The 26368-nt window shown below is 43.5% G+C and overlaps 1 protein-coding gene across 1 annotated transcript; it reads right to left on the bottom strand.

Annotated features, from left to right (window-relative positions):
- Positions 1-8821: 8821 nt before the first annotated feature.
- Positions 8822-20537, bottom strand: dpt (dermatopontin). Its single transcript, XM_076082861.1, has 4 exons — positions 20203-20537; positions 11849-11974; positions 9359-9466; positions 8822-9217 (listed from the first exon to the last, which is right to left on the bottom strand). The coding sequence occupies exons 1-4, from the start codon at positions 20475-20477 to the stop codon at positions 9151-9153; spliced, it is 576 nt and encodes a 191-aa protein (XP_075938976.1). The 5' UTR covers positions 20478-20537; the 3' UTR covers positions 8822-9150.
- Between the last annotated feature and the right edge of the window lie 5831 nt (positions 20538-26368).

The raw sequence follows: 26368 nt of genomic DNA, 5'->3' as shown, positions 1-26368 counted from the left end.
CACTGTATTTTAATATTGTTGCATCTCTAGTATTAACTATGACTAGTAAATGATTTGACCAGGAGGCAACCTCTGGTTCATTAAAGTTCTTCAAAGCTTCATGTGTTAAAGCTGCATTCTCTCTAGTGACCACCAGGGGGCGACTCCTCTGGTTGTATAGAAGTCTATGAGAAAATGACTCTACTTCTCTCTTGATTTATTACCTCAGTAAACATTGTAAACATGAGTTTATGGTCTCAATCTCTAGTTTCAAGTCTTCTTCAATACAGCATGATGTTCATTTAGTACATTATGGTCCATTTAGAGTCACACAGACCATAAAGCAGGGGATGCTTTAGGGCGGGGCTACACAGTGATTGACAGGTCTCTACCAGAGACGTATACGGCGTCTCTACGTCACTCCTCCTCAGTCCTTATATGGTCACTTCCTGTTCACTGGTTGCCAAAAAAAACAAGATGGCGACGGCTAAAATGATGAACTCAAGGCTTCAAAACATCACAAACCAAAGAGTGACGTTACCATGAAGACCACGTCCACTTCTTATACACAGTGGAGTGTTGATCTAAATGTTTCCATCAGACATGAAGCCTCATAAAGAGAAAAAGCATCTGGTGTTGATTTACAGATTGAAGTCTATCAGCGTATATTTACACACAGTTTACATGAGGAACATGATCAGAATGTCCACAAAGGTCCTGAGAGACCACAGAGAGTCTCTACACTCTGATCACGGTGGGTTTCCACTCAGAAAAGGAGCTCGTGTTCGATGGTGTGAGAAGAGCCTGTTTTGGGGAAACTCAACCCATTCTAGGCCTCTGGCCAACAGACAGATTAACACCGCTGACAGGCCTCTGTTCATCCCTCACACCCTGACCTCTCACCGTCGGGGAGATCCAGAACCACCACACAACAAACCTGCTCTCCGTGGCTCCGCTTCATTCTCCAGGAAAAAAGAAAAGCAGCCACGAGCTCATCGCAGCTAACGAGAGGAACTAAACCACCACGGGAGGGGGGGGGGGGGGGGGGGGGGGGTACTGAGTCTGGAAACACAGAAAGCTGCTCGACTCTTCACGCATCCGTCTGACTCTCCGTCACCAGAATAAAATATTATGTTTCACCGCCAACGATCCTCAGAGAAGAATCTAGAGAGAGCTTCAGCGCTGCCAGCAGAGAAAGTGAGAAAGCCAAAGGGAACCAGTAGGTGACTGAGCTCGCCTTACAACCTCCGGTTCCCACAATGCCGAGCATTTTTTTGTTCCTCAGACCCGGAGGGGGAGAAAGGAGACTCAACCCGAGCCTTTTATCCGACACCATCATCACGAGTTGGCTGAGTAAACACAGAGCAGAGCTCCCGACCGAGAACCGGAGGATTCCCATCAGGTTATGGTTCACGTTTACACCCATCAGATGATTATGTCCTCATATCGGACTGAATATGAGTTCATAATAATAACTTTATATATATATATATATATAGCACCTTTCAAAACAAAGTTACAAAGATCCAGAATCAAAGAGGTAAAGCAAGATGGAGCAACATTGTACATGTGATTTAAAGAAGAAGCCAATCGGTAGAAGTGAGTCTTCAGAACGGATTTAAAGGAGTTCCACAGCTGAAGGCCGTTCAGGCTCACAGAGAATCATCATATCGCAGATAAAAGACGGAGCCAGGCCGTGCAAGGCTTTAAAAACCAGCTGTAAAATCATAAAATCAGTTGTTAAACTCAAAGGTGTGAAACAGACTAAAGTACACGGCAGTGGTAGTCTGGAGGAGATAAAAGCATGAATGACTCTTTGATGTTCTGCAGGTCAGAAGGAATGAGCTGCTTTCTGTTTCAAAAATAAAACATTGGATGAAGGGCCCGTGGAGAGATTATTGATGCAGCTAGTGCTGAGGTCAGCAGTTTTCCAAAAACTTCCTGGAATGAAATGACTGAAAATCACAGACTGTGTATAAGGAATGGAAGTTTGTCCCCTGACTTCCTGTGTAATACGAGCTAAAAGAAAACTAACATTACTGAATCATGTTGAGTATTTGACTCCTACATGTTACAGATACATACTTTAATATAAAACATCGCTGCATCCTGAGGTCACATGAGTTCATTCTCAGTCAGGGCTCCTAACTTAATGTAATTGATTTTAAAGCCACAGAGTCTTTAGAAATGAGCTATTATCCTGTTGTTGTTCTTCCTTTAATGTGAACAAAACTCATTAAATCCAAAAGTCACATTTCAGCCTCTAAGGAGTTGGTTTACCAACGAAATATTAAAAACACATGTTCTTATGTTCCATTGTGGCTTCTCATCGTGCAGATTGGTAGTTTTTACTTGAATCTAAATGGAAAAATAAATTGTTCTTATTCCAAGAATGGATTATTACGGACGAACAAGAACATCGTCAAGAAAAAAGGTCTGAAACTAGAAGTTGAAAAGATTTATTATCTGTGCTAGAAACAACGCGACACATTTCCTCCGTCTCATCTCAGTTCCTTGAAGGTAAATATATATATATAGTATAGTATATATAGTATAGTATATATAGTATAGTATAGTTTATATAGTATAGTATATATAGTATAGTATATATAGTATAGTATATATAGTATATATAGTATAGTATATATAGTATAGTATATATAATATACTATACTATACTATATAAACTATACTATACTATATAAACTATACTATATATACTATACTATACTATATAAACTATACTATATATACTATACTAGATAAACTATACTATACTATATAAACTATACTATATAAACTATACTATATAAACTATACTATACTATATAAACTATACTATATAAACTATACTATACTATATAAACTATACTATATAAACTATACTATACTATATAAACTATACTATACTATAAGGTCTTGGTACAGAAACACGAGGAGATCTGAATTCATTCACCCTGAACCAGCTGGTTCTGGAGCTCTAACAATGAGAGCGATTGTCTTCATAAAGGCAGCGGCCTGATATTTGAGTCAGCTGATGAACTGTGGCATCAAACCCACGTACAGAAACATGACATGTTTCACAGATGAGTGCTGCTCCGTTAAAGAGGCGTTCTGGTTCTGCTGTGTTCTTGTTGTCGATCCTTCTACGTGAACTTTTCCTTATCGCACCACTTCTTTACACATCATTTTATTTTGTGTCTTTTGTGTGCAGCGGGGAAAAAGTGACGCAATTTTTCTTTCCGGAACGAGGTTTTGTTCACGTGGACACGAATTGTCTGTTGTTGTTTTTTGTCGCTCAGGACGAAAACAATGTTAAGTCAAATAGGGTCCTTTTTCGTGGTTTGACACACAAACTAAATGCATCCGTGTGACGATGCAACAGTCAGAGCTTGTGACATAATATTAAATATTGAGGAAGACTTCTTATGGGGGGTCAGAATGGAGACGGGTCCAACAAAACCACGAGACGGGTGTTTTGTTGTAGTTTTGGTTCCTAAACCCAAACTGTACGTCGTTATTCTCAGCGGTTTTTAAAAACCTAACGAACTGGTTTTGTTTCCTAAATCAAACTTTCGTTTTGTAACCAAACGTCATCCAGAAAAAACCGTTTGTCCCTGAACACAAAACCAAATTTGTGGGACTAGTTCACAAACCAGACTGATAGCTGAGAATCCATTCAAACCTTTGGAAACGTGTTGTAAAATCATGTCTCCAAACCTTTAGCATTTTTTAACCGTTTATTCGTCAAACCCCTTCACAGCAGATGTTCTGAGCATTTCGTGTAGTCAGTAGATATTTGATCAGTCGGTCCAACACTTTGCTCCAGACTGAAATATTTCAACACCTATTGGAGAGATTCAGACATTCGTGGTCCTCAGATGATAAACTGTTGATCATCTGACCGTTCCTCAATCATGACGTCGCTGTATGTGGTTTTTGAGTGAAAGGTCTCCAGAACAACTGGATGGTTTTGCTGATCCTCCTTCTCCTCAAGATGTTTCTACATAACTTTGCTGATCTACCTTCTCCTCAAGATGTTTCTACATAACTTTGCTGATCTACCTTCTCCTCAAGATGTTTCTACATAACTTTGATGATCCACCTTCTCCTCAAGATGTTTCTACATAACTTTGATGATCCACCTTCTCCTCAAGATGTTTCTACATAACTTTGATGATCCTCCTTCTCCTCAAGATGTTTCTACATAACTTTGCTGATCTACCTTCTCCTCAAGATGTTTCTACATAACTTTGCTGATCTACCTTCTCCTCAAGATGTTTCTACATAACTTTGATGATCCACCTTCTCCTCAAGATGTTTCTACATAACTTTGATGATCCACCTTCTCCTCAAGATGTTTCTACATAACTTTGATGATCCACCTTCTCCTCAAGATGTTTCTACATAACTTTGCTGATCTACTTTCTCCTCAAGATGTTTCTACATAACTTTGATGATCCACCTTCTCCTCAAGATGTTTCTACATAACTTTGATGATCCACCTTCTCCTCAAGATGTTTCTACATAACTTTGATGATCCTCCTTCTCCTCAAGATGTTTCTACATAACTTTGATGATCCACCTTCTCCTCAAGATGTTTCGACATAACTTTGCTGATCCACCTTCTCCTCAAGATGTTTCTACATAACTTTGATGATCCACCTTCTCCTCAAGATGTTTCTACATAACTTTGATGATCCTCCTTCTCCTCAAGATGTTTCTACATAACTTTGCTGATCTACCTTCTCCTCAAGATGTTTCTACATAACTTTGATGATCCACCTTCTCCTCAAGATGTTTCTACATAACTTTGCTGATCTACCTTCTCCTCAAGATGTTTCTACATAACTTTGATGATCCACCTTCTCCTCAAGATGTTTCTACATAACTTTGCTGATCTACTTTCTCCTCAAGATGTTTCTACATAACTTTGATGATCCACCTTCTCCTCAAGATGTTTCTACATAACTTTGATGATCCACCTTCTCCTCAAGATGTTTCTACATAACTTTGATGATCCTCCTTCTCCTCAAGATGTTTCTACATAACTTTGATGATCCACCTTCTCCTCAAGATGTTTCGACATAACTTTGCTGATCCACCTTCTCCTCAAGATGTTTCTACATAACTTTGATGATCCACCTTCTCCTCAAGATGTTTCTACATAACTTTGATGATCCTCCTTCTCCTCAAGATGTTTCTACATAACTTTGCTGATCTACCTTCTCCTCAAGATGTTTCTACATAACTTTGATGATCCACCTTCTCCTCAAGATGTTTCTACATAACTTTGATGATCCACCTTCTCCTCAAGATGTTTCTACATAACTTTGCTGATCCACCTTCTCCTCAAGATGTTTCTACATAACTTTGATGATCCTCCTCCTCAAGATGTTTCTACATAACTTTGATGATCCACCTTCTCCTCAAGATGTTTCTACATAACTTTGCTGATCTACCTTCTCCTCAAGATGTTTCTACATAACTTTGATGATCCACCTTCTCCTCAAGATGTTTCGACATAACTTTGCTGATCCTCCTTCTCCTCAAGATGTTTCTACATAACTTTGATGATCCTCCTCCTCAAGATGTTTCTACATAACTTTGATGATCCACCTTCTCCTCAAGATGTTTCTACATAACTTTGCTGATCCACCTTCTCCTCAAGATGTTTCTACATAACTTTGATGATCCTCCTCCTCAAGATGTTTCTACATAACTTTGCTGATCTACCTTCTCCTCAAGATGTTTCTACATAACTTTGCTGATCCACCTTCTCCTCAAGATGTTTCTACATAACTTTGATGATCCACCTTCTCCTCAAGATGTTTCTACATAACTTTGCTGATCCTCCTTCTCCTCAAGATGTTTCTACATAACTTTGATGATCCACCTTCTCCTCAAGATGTTTCTACATAACTTTGATGATCCCTTTGTTTCTTTCACCATCACCAGGTCAAAGTCAGACCATCTGATACTATGAAGAAAATGAGGATAAATGTATCATCATCTTCATTATTAACACCAGATTTGAAGATTTGTGAAGTGTCTGTTTTCATCAAATACGTATTTAGAAGATTTAAATCTCGTGCTGAAAACAGCAGCAGGTTTTCATCACAGGTTCAATCCTCTTCTCTCTGCAGCACTGGTATCATAAGTGTAAACTTAGCTCTTAATTATATTTTGGATGACTCAGATCGAGAAGAGATGACCGTGAGCAGCTCTATGACCTCCTGTGAACTCTAATGTGAATATTGTTTTGAAAGGATTGTTTCTCATCCAGCTGGTTTAAAACGTGATGGAGGGAGGAAGGAGGGAGAGCGGGAGAACCTCAGAACCACAGAGGAGTTCTGCTTGTAGAGCTTTAGAGCTCAAAACAAAAGAGCTTTTAAATCAACGAGGTCTCAACGTGAACTGACGCGACCGTTAAACAGCTGGTTGAGTTTAGAGAAGATCACTAATGTTGGGTGAAAATAACTCACGTTGATACGTAACTTAAAATAAGTCAGCGTTAGCTTTTAGTTTGAACACAAAGAGCTTTTGTCTTCTGGGTGAAGGTTCACCACCTCGACCTCCAGACTTCATGTGTTCACCACAACAAAGGGTCCTGATTGACTTTCTATTGGCTTCCATGGTGACCACCCCCCAACAGATCCTCATGCAACAGATCTCATGACATCTAAAGAAAGCTAGAAAGTCCTTTGAAAGTTCAGCAACACGTGTCAATTTCTGCTTGTTACAATAATTGAGTATTTTCAAAATAAACTTCTGTCTTTACAGGAAATCACTCACTTGGGTTTAAGCAACAAAAATACTTAGTTAGGTTCAGGAAAAGTTCATCATTTAGGTTAAAATAACTACATTAGTGTCGTCACTGAAGTAAGTAAGTTACATGACAACTAAATCCACGTTAACTTCTCGTCCCACATGAGGAACAAACGCTCTGCTGGCTCACAGATCGCCGTTTGTTGGACCCGTCGTGGTCATTTTGACTATTTCTGTGACATGAAATGCAGTTTGAATGGTTCAAATCCGTTCAGCTGTCGTAGATATCATCTGTCTTGTCGTAATGTTTGACCCAGAGAAACAACCAATGCACATTTAGAACTGTATGAAAAAAACCTTTAAAATCTCTCTTTAACGAGGACGTTGATCTGAGGGAACGTAGGACCCTGGGGCCACGAGATCGACGTCCACCACAGGGACAGGGACTCTCTTGAGGGCGGGAGTTTCCTCTGCAGGCGTGTGTCCCGCCACCGTCCTCTGGCTCTGGGGGACAGCTGTGTCTCTCTGCGGTGTTTGGCCCCGTGCCCCGGGGGCCGGCAGCTGCCATAAACAAACAAACAGCGCTGAGAGCTACTGGCCCCGGGCCCAGCTTCTCCTGTTTTAAAGACGGAGAGCAGCCAGCCGGGCCGACCTTCGCTCAGCTCGCTCCATTAAGTCCCAAAAGAGTTTAACGTCGCCGTGGAGAGTCAAGCTGGTGGAGAAAATGTCTGCTGGTCACTTTATTTATCTGTAAGTCACATTCTAGATGTGACACACGTTGTAAAAACCTGAAAGTTCAAGGAACCTTCAACCAATTTCACATGAGCTTCATCGGTGAATCAGTTTGTTCAGATCAGCTCAGAATCTGTTGATGATTTAATTCACATCACTTTTAGAACTTCTCATCTTTAGTGGCCTTAAATTCATACTATAAGTGTTAAAAAGTTCATACTATAAAGCTCAGTTTAGACGGAGAAGTTCTTTAGAGTTCTTTAGTAGAGTAGAAGTTCTTTCAAGAAATAGTTAAACATTTTAGGAAACATGCTCAATTACTTTCTTGCTGAAATTTAGAGAAGATTGACACCAGTCCGTCTGTTTAATATGAAGCTAGGGCCAGCAGGCGGTTAGCTTAGCTTAGCATAAAGACTAGCTCTGTCCAAACTGTTTATACAGATTTAATAAAAAAGATAAAAACTTGTTCATGAGTTACCTTTAGAAGTGATTTTATTTTGTAACCTTCAGACACAGCCAGGCTAGCAGTTTCCCACTGTTTTGAGTCTTTATGCTAAGCTAACTTGCTAACTGCTAGATATATGAGACTATCGATCTCCAACTTGCCCAAAAATGTGTAATAATTACTTCAAGTTGCATGAGGATGCTGTTTCCAGAGGACACTTAAAAGTGATGCACGCAGCTGGGATGACTTGTTGTTGTTGTTTGAGTTTGGATATTAAAGTCGGTGGGGGGGGGGGGGATCACCTTCTTTTTGTTTATTCTAACAATGCGATGACGTGATCTAGACAATATTGCAGATGTCTGCTGTTAGCCTAGCGTTAGCCTTTTTGCTAATTATTATAACTTCAGAATCATCCGATCAATGACGACTTCAATAACGTCACAAACAACAACATCAATAAATGTTGTCCCGGCCGTGTGCATCGTTGTTTAGTGTCCTCTGGAAACAGCGTCTTGCAGCGTTTGTCGTTTTTGTCATCACATCGGTGTTTGTGTCGTCCGGTTGGTGGAGATCTTTCTTCTTCTTCTGTTTGTGTCGTGTCTATTTTAATCCGCAGTGCGTTGAGCTCTCCGGGCCACCGTAGTTGATCCCTGATGTCAGAGCCTCGTGTTGTGGAAATATGAAGCGGTGTGGAGTTGAGCTGTTGATACCGTCATGGCTGACTTCATCCTCTCTGTGTTTTCAGAAGGCTTTCTCTCCCACAAAGAGCGATTATATCCCCCCCCCCCCCCCCCCCCCACACACACACACACGAAGGTTTCTGCTGTTGTTTTTCAGTTCACTTCACATTAAATCAATGACCTCACATAGTAGTCAACAGGACGTTTTAATCCTATTTCACACAGTATAGTTACAGGAGTTAGTACAGTTTAGATGGAATTAGATGTAAAGTCAAAAGCAGAACAACTTCCTGTGGATTCAAACTTTCATGATGGTCCACTTTGGAAAACCACTTTCACATGAGGCCAAAAAGAGTCCATTTAAATGGAGACACACTCCTGTGTGTCTGGTGAAGACTCTGTGCTACATCACCTCTGATACGAGCAGCCATGCTGCATGCTAAACTAAAGGTTACGTAAAGTGTACGTATTGTGTTTCTTGTTTAAACGTGAGAGTAAATATTCGTTCAAACTGTTTATGGGTTGGAAATAAAGATGATTACAAGTCTATAAATTTTCAAATTCACAGTCAAAGTCGGTCATTCTGCACAGGATGTACTTCCACTGCCGATCTCTGAAACAAAGCACAAGACAACACGTCAGTCAGTTTGTTCTGCCAATAAATTCTGGTCCGAAGATCTTTTCTCTGGATCCAAACCGCTGCTTCGTGGGATTCAGACATTATTAGGAAATTAACAGATGTTGAGAGATGAACCTTAACACTCCGCTGAAGGTGGTCTGAGCTCCCCGGATGAAGTATCCGTAAGAAGGAACCACAAGTTCTGCCTCCTCTCTGAAGTGTTCGGGAATGTCGCTCGTCTTCCTGCGGAGGGCAACGACAAGTTCAGTATTAAAGCGTTGAAAAGATATTGTTAAATATACTGGTTAGCTTTCCTGCAGAGATTTAGATAAAAATATATCAAATCTGTAAATATGAAAGTACAGCAGGAGACAGTTAGCTGATCAATATATTGTATCGTGTTTGTTTTAAGTTTGTCTGCAACGAGAAGTGACTTCCTGGCAGCGTGCACGGATGTATGATGATTATCTTATTTGTACGATCATTTTGTCCTCTGTACAATATACAATCAATAATACCAAAAGTGTGGCAATGTACGGTAATATGACTTTAACAATTATAATGATTTAAATAACCACAATTTGTATTCATTTCCAGAGAGCAGAATATGTCCGTATTCATGTCTCCCTTGTCATGTGACCTCTCTCCAGCCAATCATACTCCGTCAAAGAGATTCATCCGAGCAGCTGACTCAGCCTACTTTAACAATAAATAAGTAAATAAAAAACGATATTCAATTTGTAGGCTTGTCAAAAAGTTGTTTAAATATGATCTAATTTTACTTTTACGCCTATTTTTTCTCGTGGTTATGATTCACTCACGTATGATCATTTTTCACAAAATCCGAATCGTTTTAAGCCTCTGAGACAATAAAATTAAATTGAGTTTACACTTTATGTACAAACTAAAAGTATATCTCTTTTGTTTCAATCTGTGAGCTGCAGTTATTTTGCTAACCTCCTTACTTCCAGACTATATGCTAAGCTAAGCTAATGCATAGACTATATATAGCTAGACGTAGTTGTCATGGTTTTGCGGACTGCCGTTTTGAAGCTCAGAGTTCGTTGTTTTCATTTTGGTTTTTTTGCAACCAGTGAACAGGAAGGGACCATATCTGGACTGAGGAGGAGTGACGTAGAGACGCCGTATACGTCTCTGGTAGAGACCTGTCAATCACCGTGTAGCCCCGCCCTAAAGCATCCCCTGCTTTATGGTCTGTTTGACTCTAAATGGACCATAATGTACTAAATGAACATCATGCTGTATTGAAGAAGACTTGAAACTAGAGATTGAGACCATAAACTCATGTTTATAATGTTTACTGAGGTAATAAATCAAGAGAGAAGTAGAGTCATTTTCTCATAGACTTCTATACAACCAGAGGAGTCGCCCCCTGGTGGACACTAGAGAGAATGCAGCTTTAACACATGAAGCTTTGACTTCTCTTAAAGAACCGGAGGTTGACTCCTGAGATAACCGTCTCCTGTTTCATATTGAACGACAGATACGAGAGTGGTATCAATCTTCTCATCTAATTCTTAACTTATCTAAGAAGAAAGACGAAAGAACATTTTGTTTCCCAAAATGACGAACTCCTTTCCCTTGTGTTGTCCTCCCGACTGCCATACACTTGTTGTCCTCTGGGGTCAAAAATGACCCCACCTGGTTTGACTGTTTTTAAAGCATATAGTATAAATTGTCAATCAATTCTGTTTTACACCTTTAGTCTTACTTCAGTCCAACCCATTACAACAAATGTTTCCCTTCATTTTGGAATTTAGGGCCAATAGACCTTGTTTACATAAAAGCATACCCTGTTTTTGAGTGAAAATACAATGAAACAATGAATTATTTTGACTTTATATTATTTTTTACTATTTGACTGATCACAGAGAGGTACATATCAAAGTTTAGTGAGGATGCTGTTCTTGAATCATTTGAATTTTTCTAATGGCAGCACATAATCACACCTGTTGTCCTCTGGGGTCAAAAATGACCCCGTCAGGTTTGACTGTTTATAAAGCATACAGTATAAATTATCACCCACCTCTGTGTTTCAACTCCGTAGTCAACTTTATTCCAAGTCATTACCTGACATATAAAACATGTCAACATTCATTTCTGCAACATTTAACCCTCATGCTACCTTCAAATTTACTAACACCAGTTATCCTGGGGTCATTTTTGACCCCAGCAATTTGAACCTGCAGAACATTATTGTAATTAAAATTGCTACCAAAGTTTATGTGTCAGGTACTTAGTTTTTTGTTGACTACCTAAATAGCCCTTTAAATAAAACAACCCCCCCGACACCCAAACCCGTATACATCCAGAATCCCTGTTACGGGACTATGGAGAAATATGCAGATCACCATAAAATCTCACTGATTGACCTAAAATTGGAAAGAGATATTTTTTGGGTGTTTTAATGGCTTTACATATAACTTTACATAACAACATGTTGAGTTTGTGTTTACCCAGTTGTCCCCATTAAATTAGGAAAAGTCATTCAATATTAAACCAAAAATATGATGTCTCATTTATTTAGAACATTTTGTGTTGTCCTGGGGTCAAAATGACCCCAGGACAACACAAGGGTTTTAACAAAGCCGTGTGAGGACGTACATGCAGGAGTAGGGGCATCGGCGTTTGTAGTAGCAGCAGTAGAACTGCCATTCCCGGTCCAGGACCGACTCAAAGTACTTGCTTTGGACGCCGGCCACCAGGCCGTTACGAGTGCACGTTGAACTCCTGCAGAAAGACAAACGAGAGACATTTAAATTCCTGACACAGAAGATAATCTCCACACTGTCCTGTTACCGACATTCTTTTCTCTGCTTTCAAAACGTTGAAGAGATAAAACTACTCAGACAGAGAAAGTGCATCTCTCTGGTTTGAGGTAAATGGTGGTTTGTTGACAGGGTTACTTTGTTTATGGCCCATAGACTTCACTGTCACCACAACAACATGTGACAATACCAGGACCGAGCAGCCGGAGCTTCACCACGTGTGGACGTTTGTCATGGAAACACCGACTCGGCCGTCAGCCATGCAGCCGGTGGGGGTCGTTTCCCTGCAGGGACAACGGCCCAACGGGTGTAATTCAAACAGACAGCTCTGATAATGAGAGGCAGGCGTGGTTTGTCTTTGAATCACTGGCTGGACTCCAAATCAATCTAAAGAGCACAAATACAAAATCCCTCCAACCAGAACAAGTGAGGTGAAGCAGACTTTATGTATGATTCAGGCTGCTGTTTACACTGAGATGCTGGCCTACAGGTCTCCCTCCTAACAGGTCTCATCCAGCTCCTTCAATCAGATCAAACCTTACGAGCGCTCGGTTCAAAGTCTGTGCAACATGTTGTATTTGCGCAGTGGATTTTGGTTGAATTGTCTGTTTTTTTCTATCTTGTTTATGTGAATGACGTGATCCAAATAAAATGTAGAGGAAAATGCTGCTGCAATTGGTCCAAAAACCCCAAAATGTGATGTCCCTAAAGGGCTGCTGGACGTCGGCCTGCTGGACCGATCTTTGTTAAGATTCACTGGAGGAAGTCGTGTTCCCAGGAACTGTCAGTTTGATTCATGCAGGAGGACCTGGCTTTGTTCAACGTTTATGAAGTTACTAAAAGATAAACATGTGGAAAGTGTTTAGGCATTCTGTTCTACAGAACATTTTATTAAACATTAACCCTCTGAACCCCAAAGCAGTTTTCAGGGTGTTTGTTGTCTCTGTGGTCTTGATGTTCTCTGTAGTATAAAGTCCTGCTGCTCTATAGAACCATCATGAGTAGAAGCAGAGAGAACTAGAACATGTCTTTAGTGAGAATAACAGTTAGAATGACATAAAGCATAAAAATAAAAAAACGCAAGTTCAATTTCTTTGATAATATATTTTACAAAAATTAGAAAACAATGGAATCTATAAATCCAACATGTTCCACGTGTCCACAAGATGATGGAGGCTCTACGTTCTGTTTATATTAAACTCTTGACATGTTTCATCCTCTCCTCTCTCCTCTCCTCTCCTCTCTCTCCTCTCTTCTCTCCTCTCTTCTCTCCTCTCTCTCTCCTCTCTCTCCTCTCTCTCCTCTCCTCTCCTCTCTCCTCTCCTCTCCTCTCTCCTCCTCTCCTCTCTCCTCCTCTCCTCTCTCTCCTCTCCTCTCCTCTCTCCTCTCTTCTCTCCTCTCTCTCTCCTCTCTCTCCTCTCCTCTCCTCTCCTCTCTCCTCTCTCCCCTCCTCTCCTCTCTCCTCTCTCCCCTCCTCTCCTCTCTCCTCTCTCCTCTCTCCTCTCTTCTCTCTTCTCCTCTCTTCTCTCCTCTCTCTCCTCTCCTCTCCTATCTCTCCTCTCTCCTCTCTCCTCTCCTCTCCTCTCCTCTCTCCCCTCCTCTCCTCTCTCCTCTCTCCTCTCCTATCTCTCCTCTCCCCTCCTCTCTCCTCTCCTCTCCTCTCCTCTCCCCTCCCCTCCTCTCCTCTCTCCTCTCTCCTCTCTCCTCTCCTATCTCTCCTCTCCCCTCCTCTCTCCTCTCTCCTCTCCTCTCCTCTCCCCTCCCCTCTCTCTCCTCTCTCCTCTCCCCTCCTCTCTCCTCTCCTCTCCTCTCTCCCCTCCTCTCTTCTCTCCTCTCCTCTCTCCTCTCCTCTCCTCTCCTCTCTCCTCTCTCCCCTCCTCTCTCCTCTTCTCTCCTCTCCCCTCCTCTCTCCTCTCTCCTCTCTCCTCTCTCCTCTTCTCTCCTCTTCCCTCTTCTCTCCTCTCCCCTCCTCTCTCCTCTCCTCTCTCCCCTCCTCTCCTCTCTCCCCTCCTCTCCTCTCTCCTCTCTCCTCTCTTCTCTCCTCTCTCTCCTCTCCTCTCCTATCTCTCCTCTCTCCTCTCCTCTCCTCTCCTCTCTCCTCTCTCCCCTCCTCTCCTCTCTCCTCTCTCCTCTCCTCTCCCCTCTCCTCTCTCCTCTCCTCTCTCCTCTCTCCTCTCCTCTCTCCTCTCTCCTCTCTCCTCTCTTCTCTCCTCTCTCTCCTCTCCTCTCCTATCTCTCCTCTCTCCTCTCCTCTCCTCTCCTCTCTCCTCTCTCCCCTCCTCTCCTCTCCCCTCTCCTCTCTCCCCTCCTCTCTCCTCTCTCCTCTCTCCTCTCTCCTCTCTCCTCTTCTCTCCTCTTCCCTCTTCTCTCCTCTCCCCTCCTCTCTCCTCTCCTCTCTCCCCTCCTCTCCTCTCTCCCCTCCTCTCCTCTCTCCTCTCTCCTCTCTTCTCTCCTCTCTCTCCTCTCCTCTCCTATCTCTCCTCTCTCCTCTCCTCTCCTCTCCTCTCTCCTCTCTCCCCTCCTCTCCTCTCTCCTCTCTCCCCTCCTCTCCTCTCCCCTCCTCTCCTCTCTCCTCTCTCCTCTCTTCTCTCCTCTCTCTCCTCTCCTCTCCTATCTCTCCTCTCTCCTCTCTCCTCTCCTCTCCTCTCCTCTCTCCTCTCTCCCCTCCTCTCCTCTCTCCTCTCTCCTCTCCTATCTCTCCTCTCCCCTCCTCTCTCCTCTCCTCTCCTCTCCTCTCCCCTCCCCTCCTCTCCTCTCTCCTCTCTCCTCTCTCCTCTCCTATCTCTCCTCTCCCCTCCTCTCTCCTCTCTCCTCTCCTCTCCCCTCCTCTCCTCTCTCCTCTCTCCTCTTCTCTCCTCTCCCCTCCTCTCTCCTCTCCCCTCCTCTCTCCTCTCCTCTCCTCTCTCCCCTCCTCTCCTCTCTTCTCTCCTCTCCTCTCTCCTCTCCTCTCCTCTCCTCTCTCCTCTCTCCCCTCCTCTCTCCTCTTCTCTCTTCTCCCCTCCTCTCTCCTCTCTCCTCTCTCCTCTCTCCTCTCTCCTCTCTCCTCTTCTCTCCTCTTCCCTCTTCTCTCCTCTCCCCTCCTCTCTCCTCTCCTCTCTCCCCTCCTCTCCTCTCTCCCCTCCTCTCCTCTCTCCTCTCTCCTCTCTTCTCTCCTCTCTCTCCTCTCCTCTCCTATCTCTCCTCTCTCCTCTCCTCTCCTCTCCTCTCTCCTCTCTCCCCTCCTCTCCTCTCTCCTCTCTCCTCTCTTCTCTCCTCTCTCTCCTCTCCTCTCCTATCTCTCCTCTCTTCTCTCCTCTCTCTCCTCTCCTCTCCTATCTCTCCTCTCTCCTCTCCTCTCCTCTCCTCTCTCCTCTCTCCCCTCCTCTCCTCTCTCCTCTCCTCTCTCCTCTCTTCTCTCCTCTCTCTCCTCTCCTATCTCTCCTCTCTCCTCTCCTCTCCTCTCCTCTCTCCTCTCTCCCCTCCTCTCCTCTCTCCCCTCCTCTCCTCTCTCCTCTCTCCTCTCCTATCTCTCCTCTCCCCTCCTCTCTCCCCTCCCCTCCTCTCCTCTCTCCTCTCTCCTCTCTCCTCTCCTATCTCTCCTCTCCCCTCCTCTCTCCTCTCCTCTCCTCTCCCCTCCTCTCCTCTCTCCTCTCTCCTCTTCTCTCCTCTCCCCTCCTCTCTCCTCTCTCCTCTTCTCTCCTCTCCCCTCCTCTCTCCTCTCCCCTCCTCTCTCCTCTCCTCTCCCCTCCCCTCTCTCTCCTCTCTCCTCTCCCCTCCTCTCTCCTCTCCTCTCCCCTCCCCTCTCTCTCCTCTCTCCTCTCCCCTCCTCTCCTCTCTTCTCTCCTCTCCTCTCTCCTCTCCTCTCCTCTCCTCTCTCCTCTCTCCCCTCCTCTCTCCTCTTCTCTCCTCTCCCCTCCTCTCTCCTCTCTCCTCTCTCCTCTCTCTTCTCTCCTCTTCCCTCTTCTCTCCTCTCCCCTCCTCTCTCCTCTCCTCTCTCCCCTCCTCTCCTCTCTCCCCTCCTCTCCTCTCTTCTCTCCTCTCCTCTCTCCTCTCCTCTCCTCTCCTCTCTCCTCTCTCCCCTCCTCTCTCCTCTTCTCTCCTCTCCCCTCCTCTCTCCTCTCTCCTCTCTCCTCTCTCCTCTTCTCTCCTCTTCCCTCTTCTCTCCTCTCCCCTCCTCTCTCCTCTCTTCTCTCCTCTCTCTCCTCTCCTCTCCTATCTCTCTCCTCTCCTCTCTCCTCTCTCCCCTCCTCTCCTCTCTCCTCTCTCCTCTCCTCTCCCCTCTCCTCTCTCCTCTCCTCTCTCCCCTCCTCTCCTCTCTCCTCTCTCCTCTCTTCTCTCCTCTCTCTCCTCTCCTCTCCTATCTCTCCTCTCTCCTCTCTCCTCTCCTCTCCTCTCCTCTCTCCTCTCTCCCCTCCTCTCCTCTCTCCTCTCTCCTCTCTCCCCTCCTCTCCTCTCTCCCCTCCTCTCCTCTCTCCTCTCCCCTCTCCTCTCTCCTCTCCCCTCCTCTCCTCTCCTCTCTCCTCTCTCCTCTCTCCTCTCCCCTCCCCTCCTCTCCTCTCTCCTCTCTCCTCTCTCCTCTCCTCTCCTCTCTCCTCTCTCCCCTCCTCTCCTCTCTCCTCTCCTCTCCTCTCCCCTCCCCTCCTCTCCTCTCTCCTCTCTCCTCTCTCCTCTCCCCTCCTCTCTCCTCTCCTCTCCTCTCCTCTCCCCTCCCCTCCTCTCCTCTCTCCTCTCTCCTCTTCTCTCCTCTCCCCTCCTCTCTCCTCTCCCCTCCTCTCTCCTCTCCTCTCCCCTCCCCTCTCTCTCCTCTCTCCTCTCCCCTCCTCTCTCCTCTTCTCTCCTCTCTCTCCTCCTCTCCCCTCCTCTCTCCTCTCCTCTCCTCTCTCCCCTCCTCTCCTCTCTTCTCTCCTCTCCTCTCTCCTCTCCTCTCCTCTCCTCTCTCCTCTCTCCCCTCCTCTCTCCTCTTCTCTCCTCTCCTCTCTCCTCTCCTCTCCCCTCCCCTCTCTCTCCTCTCTCCTCTCCCCTCCTCTCTCCTCTCCCCTCCTCTCTCCTCTCCTCTCCTCTCTCCCCTCCTCTCCTCTCTTCTCTCCTCTCCTCTCTCCTCTCCTCTCCTCTCCTCTCTCCTCTCTCCCCTCCTCTCTCCTCTTCTCTCTTCTCCCCTCCTCTCTCCTCTCTCCCCTCCTCTCTCCCCTTCTCTCCTCTTCCCTCTCCTCTCCTCTCCTCTCCCCTCCTCTCTCCTCTCCTCTCTCCTCTCCTCTCCTCTCCTCTCCTCTCTCCTCTCCTCTCTCCTCCTCTCTGTGTTCACTTCCTGTAGTTCAGTCAGAGTGTCTCCTCCTTGTAGTCACATGACTGTTGGTCTCAAATGAATCAATCGTGACGTCATAGTTTCTCTGAGGAACTGAACGCTTTATTTGGGGGCAAAACGAGACATTTAGAATACTTATTTTTTGATGAATTATCTAAATGTTAAGCTTTGTTTCGGTTGCTTTCCCTGATGGAAGTGTTCGTCGCACATGATGTGTTCAAGGGACGTCTGAAAGATGGAAATCTGACGATAATGGTGTTTTTTACAGCTTCTGGCTGAGATAAACGGTGTAGTTTTGGCGATTGTTTATAGAAAACATGCTTTTCCATTTCGCCGGTGGGTTTTGGGGTTCAGAGGGTTAAAGTACTTTCAATGAAAATCCTAGCTCAGTGGGTATGCTAGTTTACTAGCTCGCCAACATACTTCATGAGCTAACGTCATCAGTGACATTCACTTGTGTTTGATTTAACCAACAACAATTGATGACGGTACAAAACATATATAACTAACGATTGCTAGCCGACAGCGATGCAAAGCAGAACGGACAACTCTGTCACTGTAACCTCAGCTAAGCTACGGTTAGCTGAGCTAGCCTTATCACAGACACCCTTTACACCTGGAATTCAAATCATTTTAGATGATCGGATAGAGTTTGACCTCATAAAGCTACACGTTCAAATGCACCCAATGTGATCCGATCAGCCAGACCTCCTCCGGTCAGGGACTCGGTGTGGCCACGTTGAACACAAGATAATCGAATCCACATACAATGACTACGTAGCCATGTTTTCAAAACGGATGTTCAGGACATGCGTGGGCGGTCTTTGAAGGACCACAGACGTCTTCTAGTCTTAAAAGGATCACAGATGTCCTCTGGTCTTTAAAGGACCACAGAAGTCCTCTGGTCTTTAAAAGGACCACAGATGTCCTCTGGTCTTTAAAGGACCACAGACGGCCTCTGGTCTTTAAAGGACCACAGACGTCCTCTGGTCTTTAAAGGACTACAGACGTCCTCTGGTCTTTAAAGGACCACAGACGTCTTCTAGTCTTAAAAGGACCACAGATGTCCTCTGGTCTTTAAAGGACCACAGACGTCCTCTGGTCTTTAAAGGACTACAGACGTCCTCTGGTCTTTAAAGGACCACAGATGTCCTCTGGTCTTTGAAGGACCACAGACGTCTTCTAGTCTTAAAAGGACCACAGACGTCCTCTGGTCTTTGAAGGACCACAGACGTCTTCTAGTCTTAAAAGGACCACAGACGTCCTCTGGTCTTTAAAGGACCACAGACGTCCTCTGGTCTTTAAAAGGACCACAGATGTCCTCTGGTCTTTAAAAGGACCACAGATGTCCTCTGGTCTTTAAAGGACCACAGACGTCCTCTGGTCTTTAAAAGGACCACAGATGTCCTCTGGTCTTTAAAGGACCACAGACGTCCTCTGGTCTTTAAAAGGACCACAGACGTCCTCTGGTCTTTAAAGGACCACAGACGTCCTCTGGTCTTTGAAGGACCACAGACGTCTTCTAGTCTTTAAAGGACCACAGACGTCCTATGGTCTTTAAAGGACCACAGACGTCCTCTGATCTTTAAAGGACCACAGACGTCCTCTGGTCTTTGAAGGACCACAGACGTCCTCTGGTCTTTGAAGGACCACAGACGTCTTCTAGTCTTAAAAGGACCACAGATGTCCTCTGGTCTTTAAAGGACCACAGACGTCCTCTGGTCTTTAAAGGACCACAGACGTCCTCTGGTCTTTAAAGGACCACAGACGTCCTCTGGTCTTTAAAGGACCACAGATGTCCTCTGGTCTTTAAAGGACCACAGACGTCCTCTGGTCTTTAAAGGACCACAGACGTCCTCTGGTCTTTAAAGGACCACAGATGTCCTCTGGTCTTTAAAGGACCACAGACGTCCTCTGGTCTTTGAAGGACCACAGACGTCTTCTGGTCTTTAAAGGACTACAGACGTCCTCTGGTCTTTAAAGGACCACAGACGTCCTCTGGTCTTTGAAGGACCACAGACGTCCTCTGGTCTTTGAAGGACCACAGACGTCTTCTAGTCTTAAAAGGACCACAGATGTCCTCTGGTCTTTAAAGGACCACAGACGTCCTCTGGTCTTTAAAGGACCACAGACGTCCTCTGGTCTTTAAAGGACCACAGACGTCCTCTGGTCTTTGAAGGACCACAGACGTCCTCTGGTCTTTGAAGGACCACAGACGTCCTCTGGTCTTTGAAGGACCACAGACGTCCTCTGGTCTTTGAAGGACCACAGACGTCTTCTAGTCTTAGAGGACCACATATGTCCTCTGGTTGCTGTCTCTATCTTTAAGCTCATCAGAGTCTTGAGGTCCTTTGTTGTCTGCTAATAGTGACCTTGAACAACCCGTGTTGTTGGTCAGAGGACGTAAAACCACATCACATAGTGGATCAGGCTTTTTTCAAATCTTTGATCTGTTCTTCCTCCTGTTGACTGGAGGGACGATGGGCCCAAGATGTTCCTATGACGTGGTCTTCACATGGATCAGTCTGTTGAAATGTTTATCTGATGAGCAAACACGTTCACAGCTGCTGAACAGCTGCACCACGTAGTGGACTGAGATCTGACTCTGATCGGCATTTATGGTCTTCATGCACCAAATATTCCACTATTATTCTATATAATAATAATAATATTTGATTGCACGTAAACGTATTTACTGTCGTCATATATTATTCTGGATCAGTTATTCATATCACTGAAGGTTCGTCCCTGCTGACTAAGACAATAAATGTAATGTTTGCAGTTCATAAACAGTTCTGTTGTGCCACAAGCTTCACGCCCTTCCAAACTACTGAAAACCAACTTGTTTGGATTCTTGAATAACGAACATAAATTTAAACACACTCTAAATTCTACAAATGCAGACCCACCACTCCATCCCAGCTCGGTTGATGTCGTCCCACCAGCAGTCACTGGGCTCCCCGAGACCCTCCGGAGTGGGCTGGCACTCAAACGACCACAGGCGGTCCGAGCCGTCTGTCTCGCTGAAGTAGCTCCTGGTGGCCACGAGGACCTCTCCGTGGGGACACTGGAAGTTGAAGCTCTGGCGGTAGCCGTTGACCCAGGACATGTCCTGGTGGTCGTGAGACTGAGCCGCCGCCGTGGCGAGCAAAGACGCCGCCAACGCCAGCAGAGCAGGATTCATGTTGGAAAAGGAGTCGGTCGGTCTGCTGCTCCTCCTCACAGCTGCCTCACTTTAAAAGCCTCCTCGTCTCTTGTTGTCCAGATGTTTTGTAGCCAGACTGATGTGTCATCGGCTGCTCATGGGACGAATCCAAGAGAGGACTGTCTGCATTTTAAGGTGGACTCAGAAACAGAGCTTTGAAAAGGTCTCTGTGTACTGAAGGGCTTCCTTAAAAGACCTCCAGATGAGATCAGATGAGATCAGATGAGATCACATGAGATCACATGAGATCACATGAGATCACATGAGATCAGCTTCTTCACGGTGAATGAAGTTTGGAAAATAAAAAACATTTATTTCAAAACATAAAAACATTCTTATGTGACAGTTCTGTTAAAATGTTGAATGATTCAGATGAAACTGAATACCATGTTTTCATCAGGAGGAGTGTTTGTATATTCAGGAGATAATTACTGACATAAACATAAAGAACAGTCATTTTGTAACCAAGACAACGGCAAATATTGAAGGGTTTTCGGTGAAGCCGGCAGAAAGAAATGTTCTTCCACATGGAGATCGAGTCTTTATATCTAGACTGCAGGATAATATTAACATTAAGATAAAGCAGAATATGTGCTCATTCACTCATTCACTAAATCTATCAGAATGATAAACATGAACATTTATGTAATATTTGACCGAGCTCGGAGAGTTAAACAACACTGCGTATTAGTTTAATTATAAACAATAACACGACTAGTGTTCATGAACTTTGTGCTTCTTGATTCTTGTCAAACGTTTTCTGACAAACTAACGTTGAGAGAAAAGCATGTGATGGACGTCTTCCTGAGGATCTGATCCCATGTGAGAAATCACCCTCAAAGCATCTAAAAATAAGCAGCAGCTCATGTTGAGGAGGAGTTCCACCAGAGTCAAGATGGAGCACAACTCTCTCTATTAATAGAAAGGGTTGTCTATTTAAAAGTCTCTATTTAGAGCCAAGCTGCTGGGGAATGTGGGCTTCATTCATAATAGATGTGACTGTGACATTCAGACTCACCAACACATTCAGACCTGAACCTCCTTTAAATCACCAACACCGCAAATAAAGATAAGAATCAGAGTCAACCAGAGAAGTCACAAGTGAACTGAGCCGTTATTTCAATGTACTCCAGTGATGAGTATGTTTTTAAAAAGGGTCAGATGTGCACATGTGAATGTTCTAAGATAAATATTTGGGCTTCACTTCACATCTGCTTTTCATTGAATCCAACAGCAGCTCTCAGTCCCAGTTCACTCAGTCCTTCTTTAAAGCCAATGTAAGCTGATGGCTGTCTGCTGTTGTATCAACCAGATCTCTTATGAACATCACAACATCTTTATTACACATGTTTATTATTGTACGCCTGTCTTTATCATGAAACAGCCACCGTTATGTTCAGTCAATCACTTAGTAATGTTTAGGAAACACTTGGTTCTGCTTAAAATAAGTACGTAGAGTGACTAAAGCGTAAAAATCTAACATAAGTATGGAAACAAACATCACTAACATAACTTCACAATAACTCAACAACACCGGTCTCCTTGTTGGAAGTCCTGTTTGTTTGAACCGTCTTTCTCGCTCTTTACACTACGTCAGTACCTCCGAGCGTGAAGAAGAACAAAGATGAAGATGATACGTTACTGGACGCTAAATGACTTACAAATTGTTCTTTCATTCATACACCATTTGGTGAGAGCGGCGGTTGTGCAGCAGATTGTAGGCTTTTAATGATGAGTTTGGGTCCAGAACACATGACACCAGTCACCTCCAGTTTCTTTAAAATGTGGAAACACTTGGAGGTTTGGAGCAGTGGGCATTAACGTTGTAACCTGTGTTCAACATTGTGAAACAGTTAACGTTGTGAACTTGTGACGGTTAACGTTGGGAACTTGTGACGGTTAATGTTATGAACTTGTGACGGTTAACGTTGGGAACTTGTGACGGTTAACGTTGGGAACTTGTGACGGTTAACGTTGGGAACTTGTGACGGTTAACGTTGGGAACTTGTGACGGTTAATGTTATGAACTTGTGACGGTTAACGTTGGGAACTTGTGACGGTTAACGTTGGGAACTTGTGACGGTTAATGTTATGAACTTGTGACGGTTAACGTTGGGAACTTGTGACGGTTAATGTTATGAACTTGTGACGGTTAACGTTGGGAAACGTTGACCGTTAACTCTGTGAAACGGAGATGGTTAACGTTATGAAACGCACCAAAAGGCCATCGTACGTTTCCAAGATGTTAACACTCAAAATGTGCAAACATCATAATGAAAAGAGTCCTTGTTGTTTGTCTTGTTGCTGTTATTGCGGTTGGTTTTTGCTTCATACGTTCATCATACAACTTGCAGCACTGAATACACTCTTCTACGGGAAGTGTGAAGAATCGTCGACATAATTAACTTTAAACTATGAATGAACTTATCAAAAGTTACTCATCTAAGGCTCTAATCATGAATGAATAGCCTGAAACTTTGCCTCTGAAACACAACTATCTCTGGTATGCAGGGTTACACAACCGCCACTGTGAGGATGTCAAAAGGTCTCCCAGCATGGCCCGTTTCCACATCAGACCTTTGCTGCTTAATAGTGCTTCACTGATGAAATTAAGGGGCCGGCCAAAAGGCCACTAGAACAACGTCTCCAAAACAAATGGCTCGTCTTTGTGCTGTAACCTCATTAGAACAATGCGTGGTGGTTTCTCCGAGGATGTGTCTGAGCCAGGCAGCCAGAGATAAGCCTCTCTGACAGTAGAGATAATGGGACCCAAGTATTTCAGGCTCATGATACCCGGCTCTCGTTTATTCATCGACGCCACCGCTTCCCCCTCAGGCCTCAAGGTCATCTGTGAGAAGAGACGCAGCGGTCGACATGTTGACTGCAGCCGGTCTGTATCATCATTTAATGAAGACGTTTGGTCATTTGGTTACGATGAAGAACGGCACGTATTTGTGTTTCATATTCTGATATTGATACAATTGTATTAGTTTCACTTGGAGAACCAGAACAGTCCAATAACTCAACTCCTCTGACGGATCCCAGAACGTTGGCCTGCCAGAACAAACTCCAGTGGATCAGCACCACCGACACTCAGTAATTAATATGGAAGTCCAAAAACGCATTTCCACTGCACGGCACTCTGCTCAACTCGACTCAATCTTTTTTGTTTTTTCTCATTAGTACAAGTTTAGGATAGTAGCTTGTTCTTGTTTTAGTACCACCTCTGTCGAGGTTAAGTGCAGAAGTTCCCCATGTTTGGTTGGTGACAACCTCCGGTTCTTTAAAGTTCTCCAAAGCTTCATGTGTTAAAGCTGCATTCTCTCTAGTGTCCACCAGGGGGCGACTCCTCTGGTTGTATAGAAGTCTATGAGAAAATGACTCTACTTCTCTCTTGATTTATTACCTCAGTAAACATTGTAAACATGAGTTTATGGTCTCAATCTCTAGTTTCAAGTCTTCTTCAATACAGCATGATGTTCATTTAGTACATTATGGTCCATTTAGAGTCAAACAGACCATAAAGCAGGGGATGCTTTAGGGCGGGGCTACACGGTGATTGACAGGTCTCTACCAGAGACGTATACGGCGTCTCTACGTCACTCCTCCTCAGTCCATATATGGTCACTTCCTGTTCACTGGTTGCCTGAATTATGAGCAGTTGTCCTGAATCCTGTCCTGTTTGTCGCAAAAAAGTTAAAACCTAATAAAACATAAAATATGTTGGTGTTGCCAACAGACCGACACTGTTATGTTTGTAGCTACATGAATTAAAATGTGTTTTTTTTAGCTGAGTACTTAGCTAAAATGTATATACTCATATATATATATATATGTATATTGATACATATATATGTATACTGTATATGTATCAATATATATATATAATGATTTCTGTGGAACAAATGAATGTTGGAGCCCTGTTAGAGGGCTTGTTCTCTAAAAGAAGAGAGGAACACTTTAGTTGAGTGTTCTGTTTCCTGTTTCATACAATTATCTTGAGTCTCGATGTCATTTAATGGAATAAGTGGAACATGTTCATGTGACGTAATCCTCAGAGAGAAGTGGTCATCAGTCTCACTCTGAGTTGTTTTTCACTTATTCAAATGACTCAAATCAGTTTCTACTTCTCAGGTTTCTTTACTTGCATATACATATTTTAAACTCAAATCAAAACTCAGAGTGGGTTTTGGGTTGAACCGGTCAGTTTTCATGCAGGTTATTTATAATAGAATGGTCGGGTATAAAAACTGGTGACCACATTTATTCACCATTAAAGTATATCCCTCGTAGTTATTTAATTTATTCACACTGACTCAACATGATGGAAAAACTACATTTTAAACTCATGTTGTGAAATTAGATGAAAAATGAACTTAACGTAACTGAAACACATGTTTTAGGCATAATTATATTATAATGAGCGTTTCTTATGTTTGTGAGTCAGGCTAGCTGGCTAGCTTAGCATAAAGACAGGAAACAGGAAACAGTTCTGAAGAATTTGTCCTTTAAAATTGACACATTAAATGTTTGTTTCTCGTCTGTTTGAACTCTAAAATAAAAGCTTGTCACAGTTCTGACTGTTTATGTTGACCCCCCCTCTCACCAGGCCATCATCACCTGTAATCAACACACCTGTCAGCCAATCATTAAACTCCTCCTCCTCCCTATAAAACTCTGCTCAGTGAGACTTCAGAACCAGAACCAGGCTAGCTGTTTCCCTTCTGTTCCTCAGGCTTTATGCTAAGTTAAGCTAAGCTAACGGCCTGCTGGCTCCAAAGTTAGCACAAAGATATAAGAGAGACTTTCCTTTACAGCGAGTCAGCAGCATATTTTCTAATTGTTGAAATCTGTTTAAATCTGAGAGAATCTGAGAGAACATAAATAGTGTGACACATTAGAGATAATAAAGTCACATTTATTATTAATCACATTTATTCAGTAATTATTATTTATTTTTATTATTATTTATTATGTTTTACTTTTTATTTTCTATTATTGCTGTTGTTTTTATTATTATTATTATTATTTTTTATTTTTTTTTATTTTTATTTGTTTTGTATTACAGTTGTTATTATTGTTGTATTTATTATTGCTCTTGCTGTTGTTATTAATTATTATTGTTGTATTTATTATTGCTCTTGTTGTTGTTGTTATTAATTAAATATTAAAATCCTGAGTAGCAGCCAATTTAAGAAGATCATTCAAGTGCTTGTGTGTGAGTCTTGAGCGAAGCTTTGTTTTTGTGATGTTCATTACAGAGAACACTTGTTCACACAGGTAGGTGGTCCCAAACATGCTCAAAACGTTTGCTGCCAGGGCTGTCAATTTGGGGTACCCTGGCAAAAGATACCGATAAAATGTGTCCAAGTCCGACGAGGCAAATTTGTCCTTTAAATCCTGATCACATTGTAAGTCAATTATCTCAAGCTGTATGTCGACGGGCAGATCCACAGCCCGAACTGTAAATGGCGAGCGAAAAACTGCAAACTCGGTCTCAAGCTCACCAAAGACCTGAAACCGCTGCTCAAACTCCAGCAGCAATTCCGTAATTTTGTCTTTGTAGCAACTCATGTCAGCAGTAACTCCGGTCATTTGCACATTTCTTAGATGAGGGACAGGGGCGTTTCTAGGATTCAAAGAATGGGGGGGGCTTAGCCCCAAGGGGAGTGGCAAATTATTTTTGGGGCCGTGGATATCATTGTTTCAGATAGTTCATAGATTGGTTCAATCAGAAAGAGTGTGATTTTGCTCTGTAGTTCTACTTGCATTCAGTATATGATAACACAAGAGACAGAATTTCAGGGTCATAGTGAAATTTGACAACACAAATATGAACTTTTCTCAAATAAAGAGAAATAATTTTCCTG

Source organism: Anarhichas minor, unplaced genomic scaffold (assembly GCF_050575085.1).
Source record: "Anarhichas minor isolate MPS153535 unplaced genomic scaffold, ASM5057508v1 ptg000108l, whole genome shotgun sequence".
NCBI classification, from domain to species: domain Eukaryota; kingdom Metazoa; phylum Chordata; class Actinopteri; order Perciformes; family Anarhichadidae; genus Anarhichas; species Anarhichas minor.
This window is presented reverse-complemented; position numbering and strand designations above follow the sequence as displayed.

What these genes read in the sequence shown, in the direction of transcription:
- dpt (XM_076082861.1), bottom strand. Translation starts at nt 20,477, where the DNA reads ATGAATCCTGCTCTGCTGGCGTTGGCGGCGTCTTTGCTCGCCACGGCG. An exon ending in AACCGAGCTGGGATGGAGTG is followed by an intron (nt 11,975 to 20,202) that starts GTGGGTCTGCAT and finishes GTCTTTCTGCAG; the next exon opens with GAGTTCAACGTGCACTCGTA. An exon ending in ACCTTCAGCGGAGTGTTAAG is followed by an intron (nt 9,218 to 9,358) that starts GTTCATCTCTCA and finishes GCTTTGTTTCAG; the next exon opens with AGATCGGCAGTGGAAGTACA.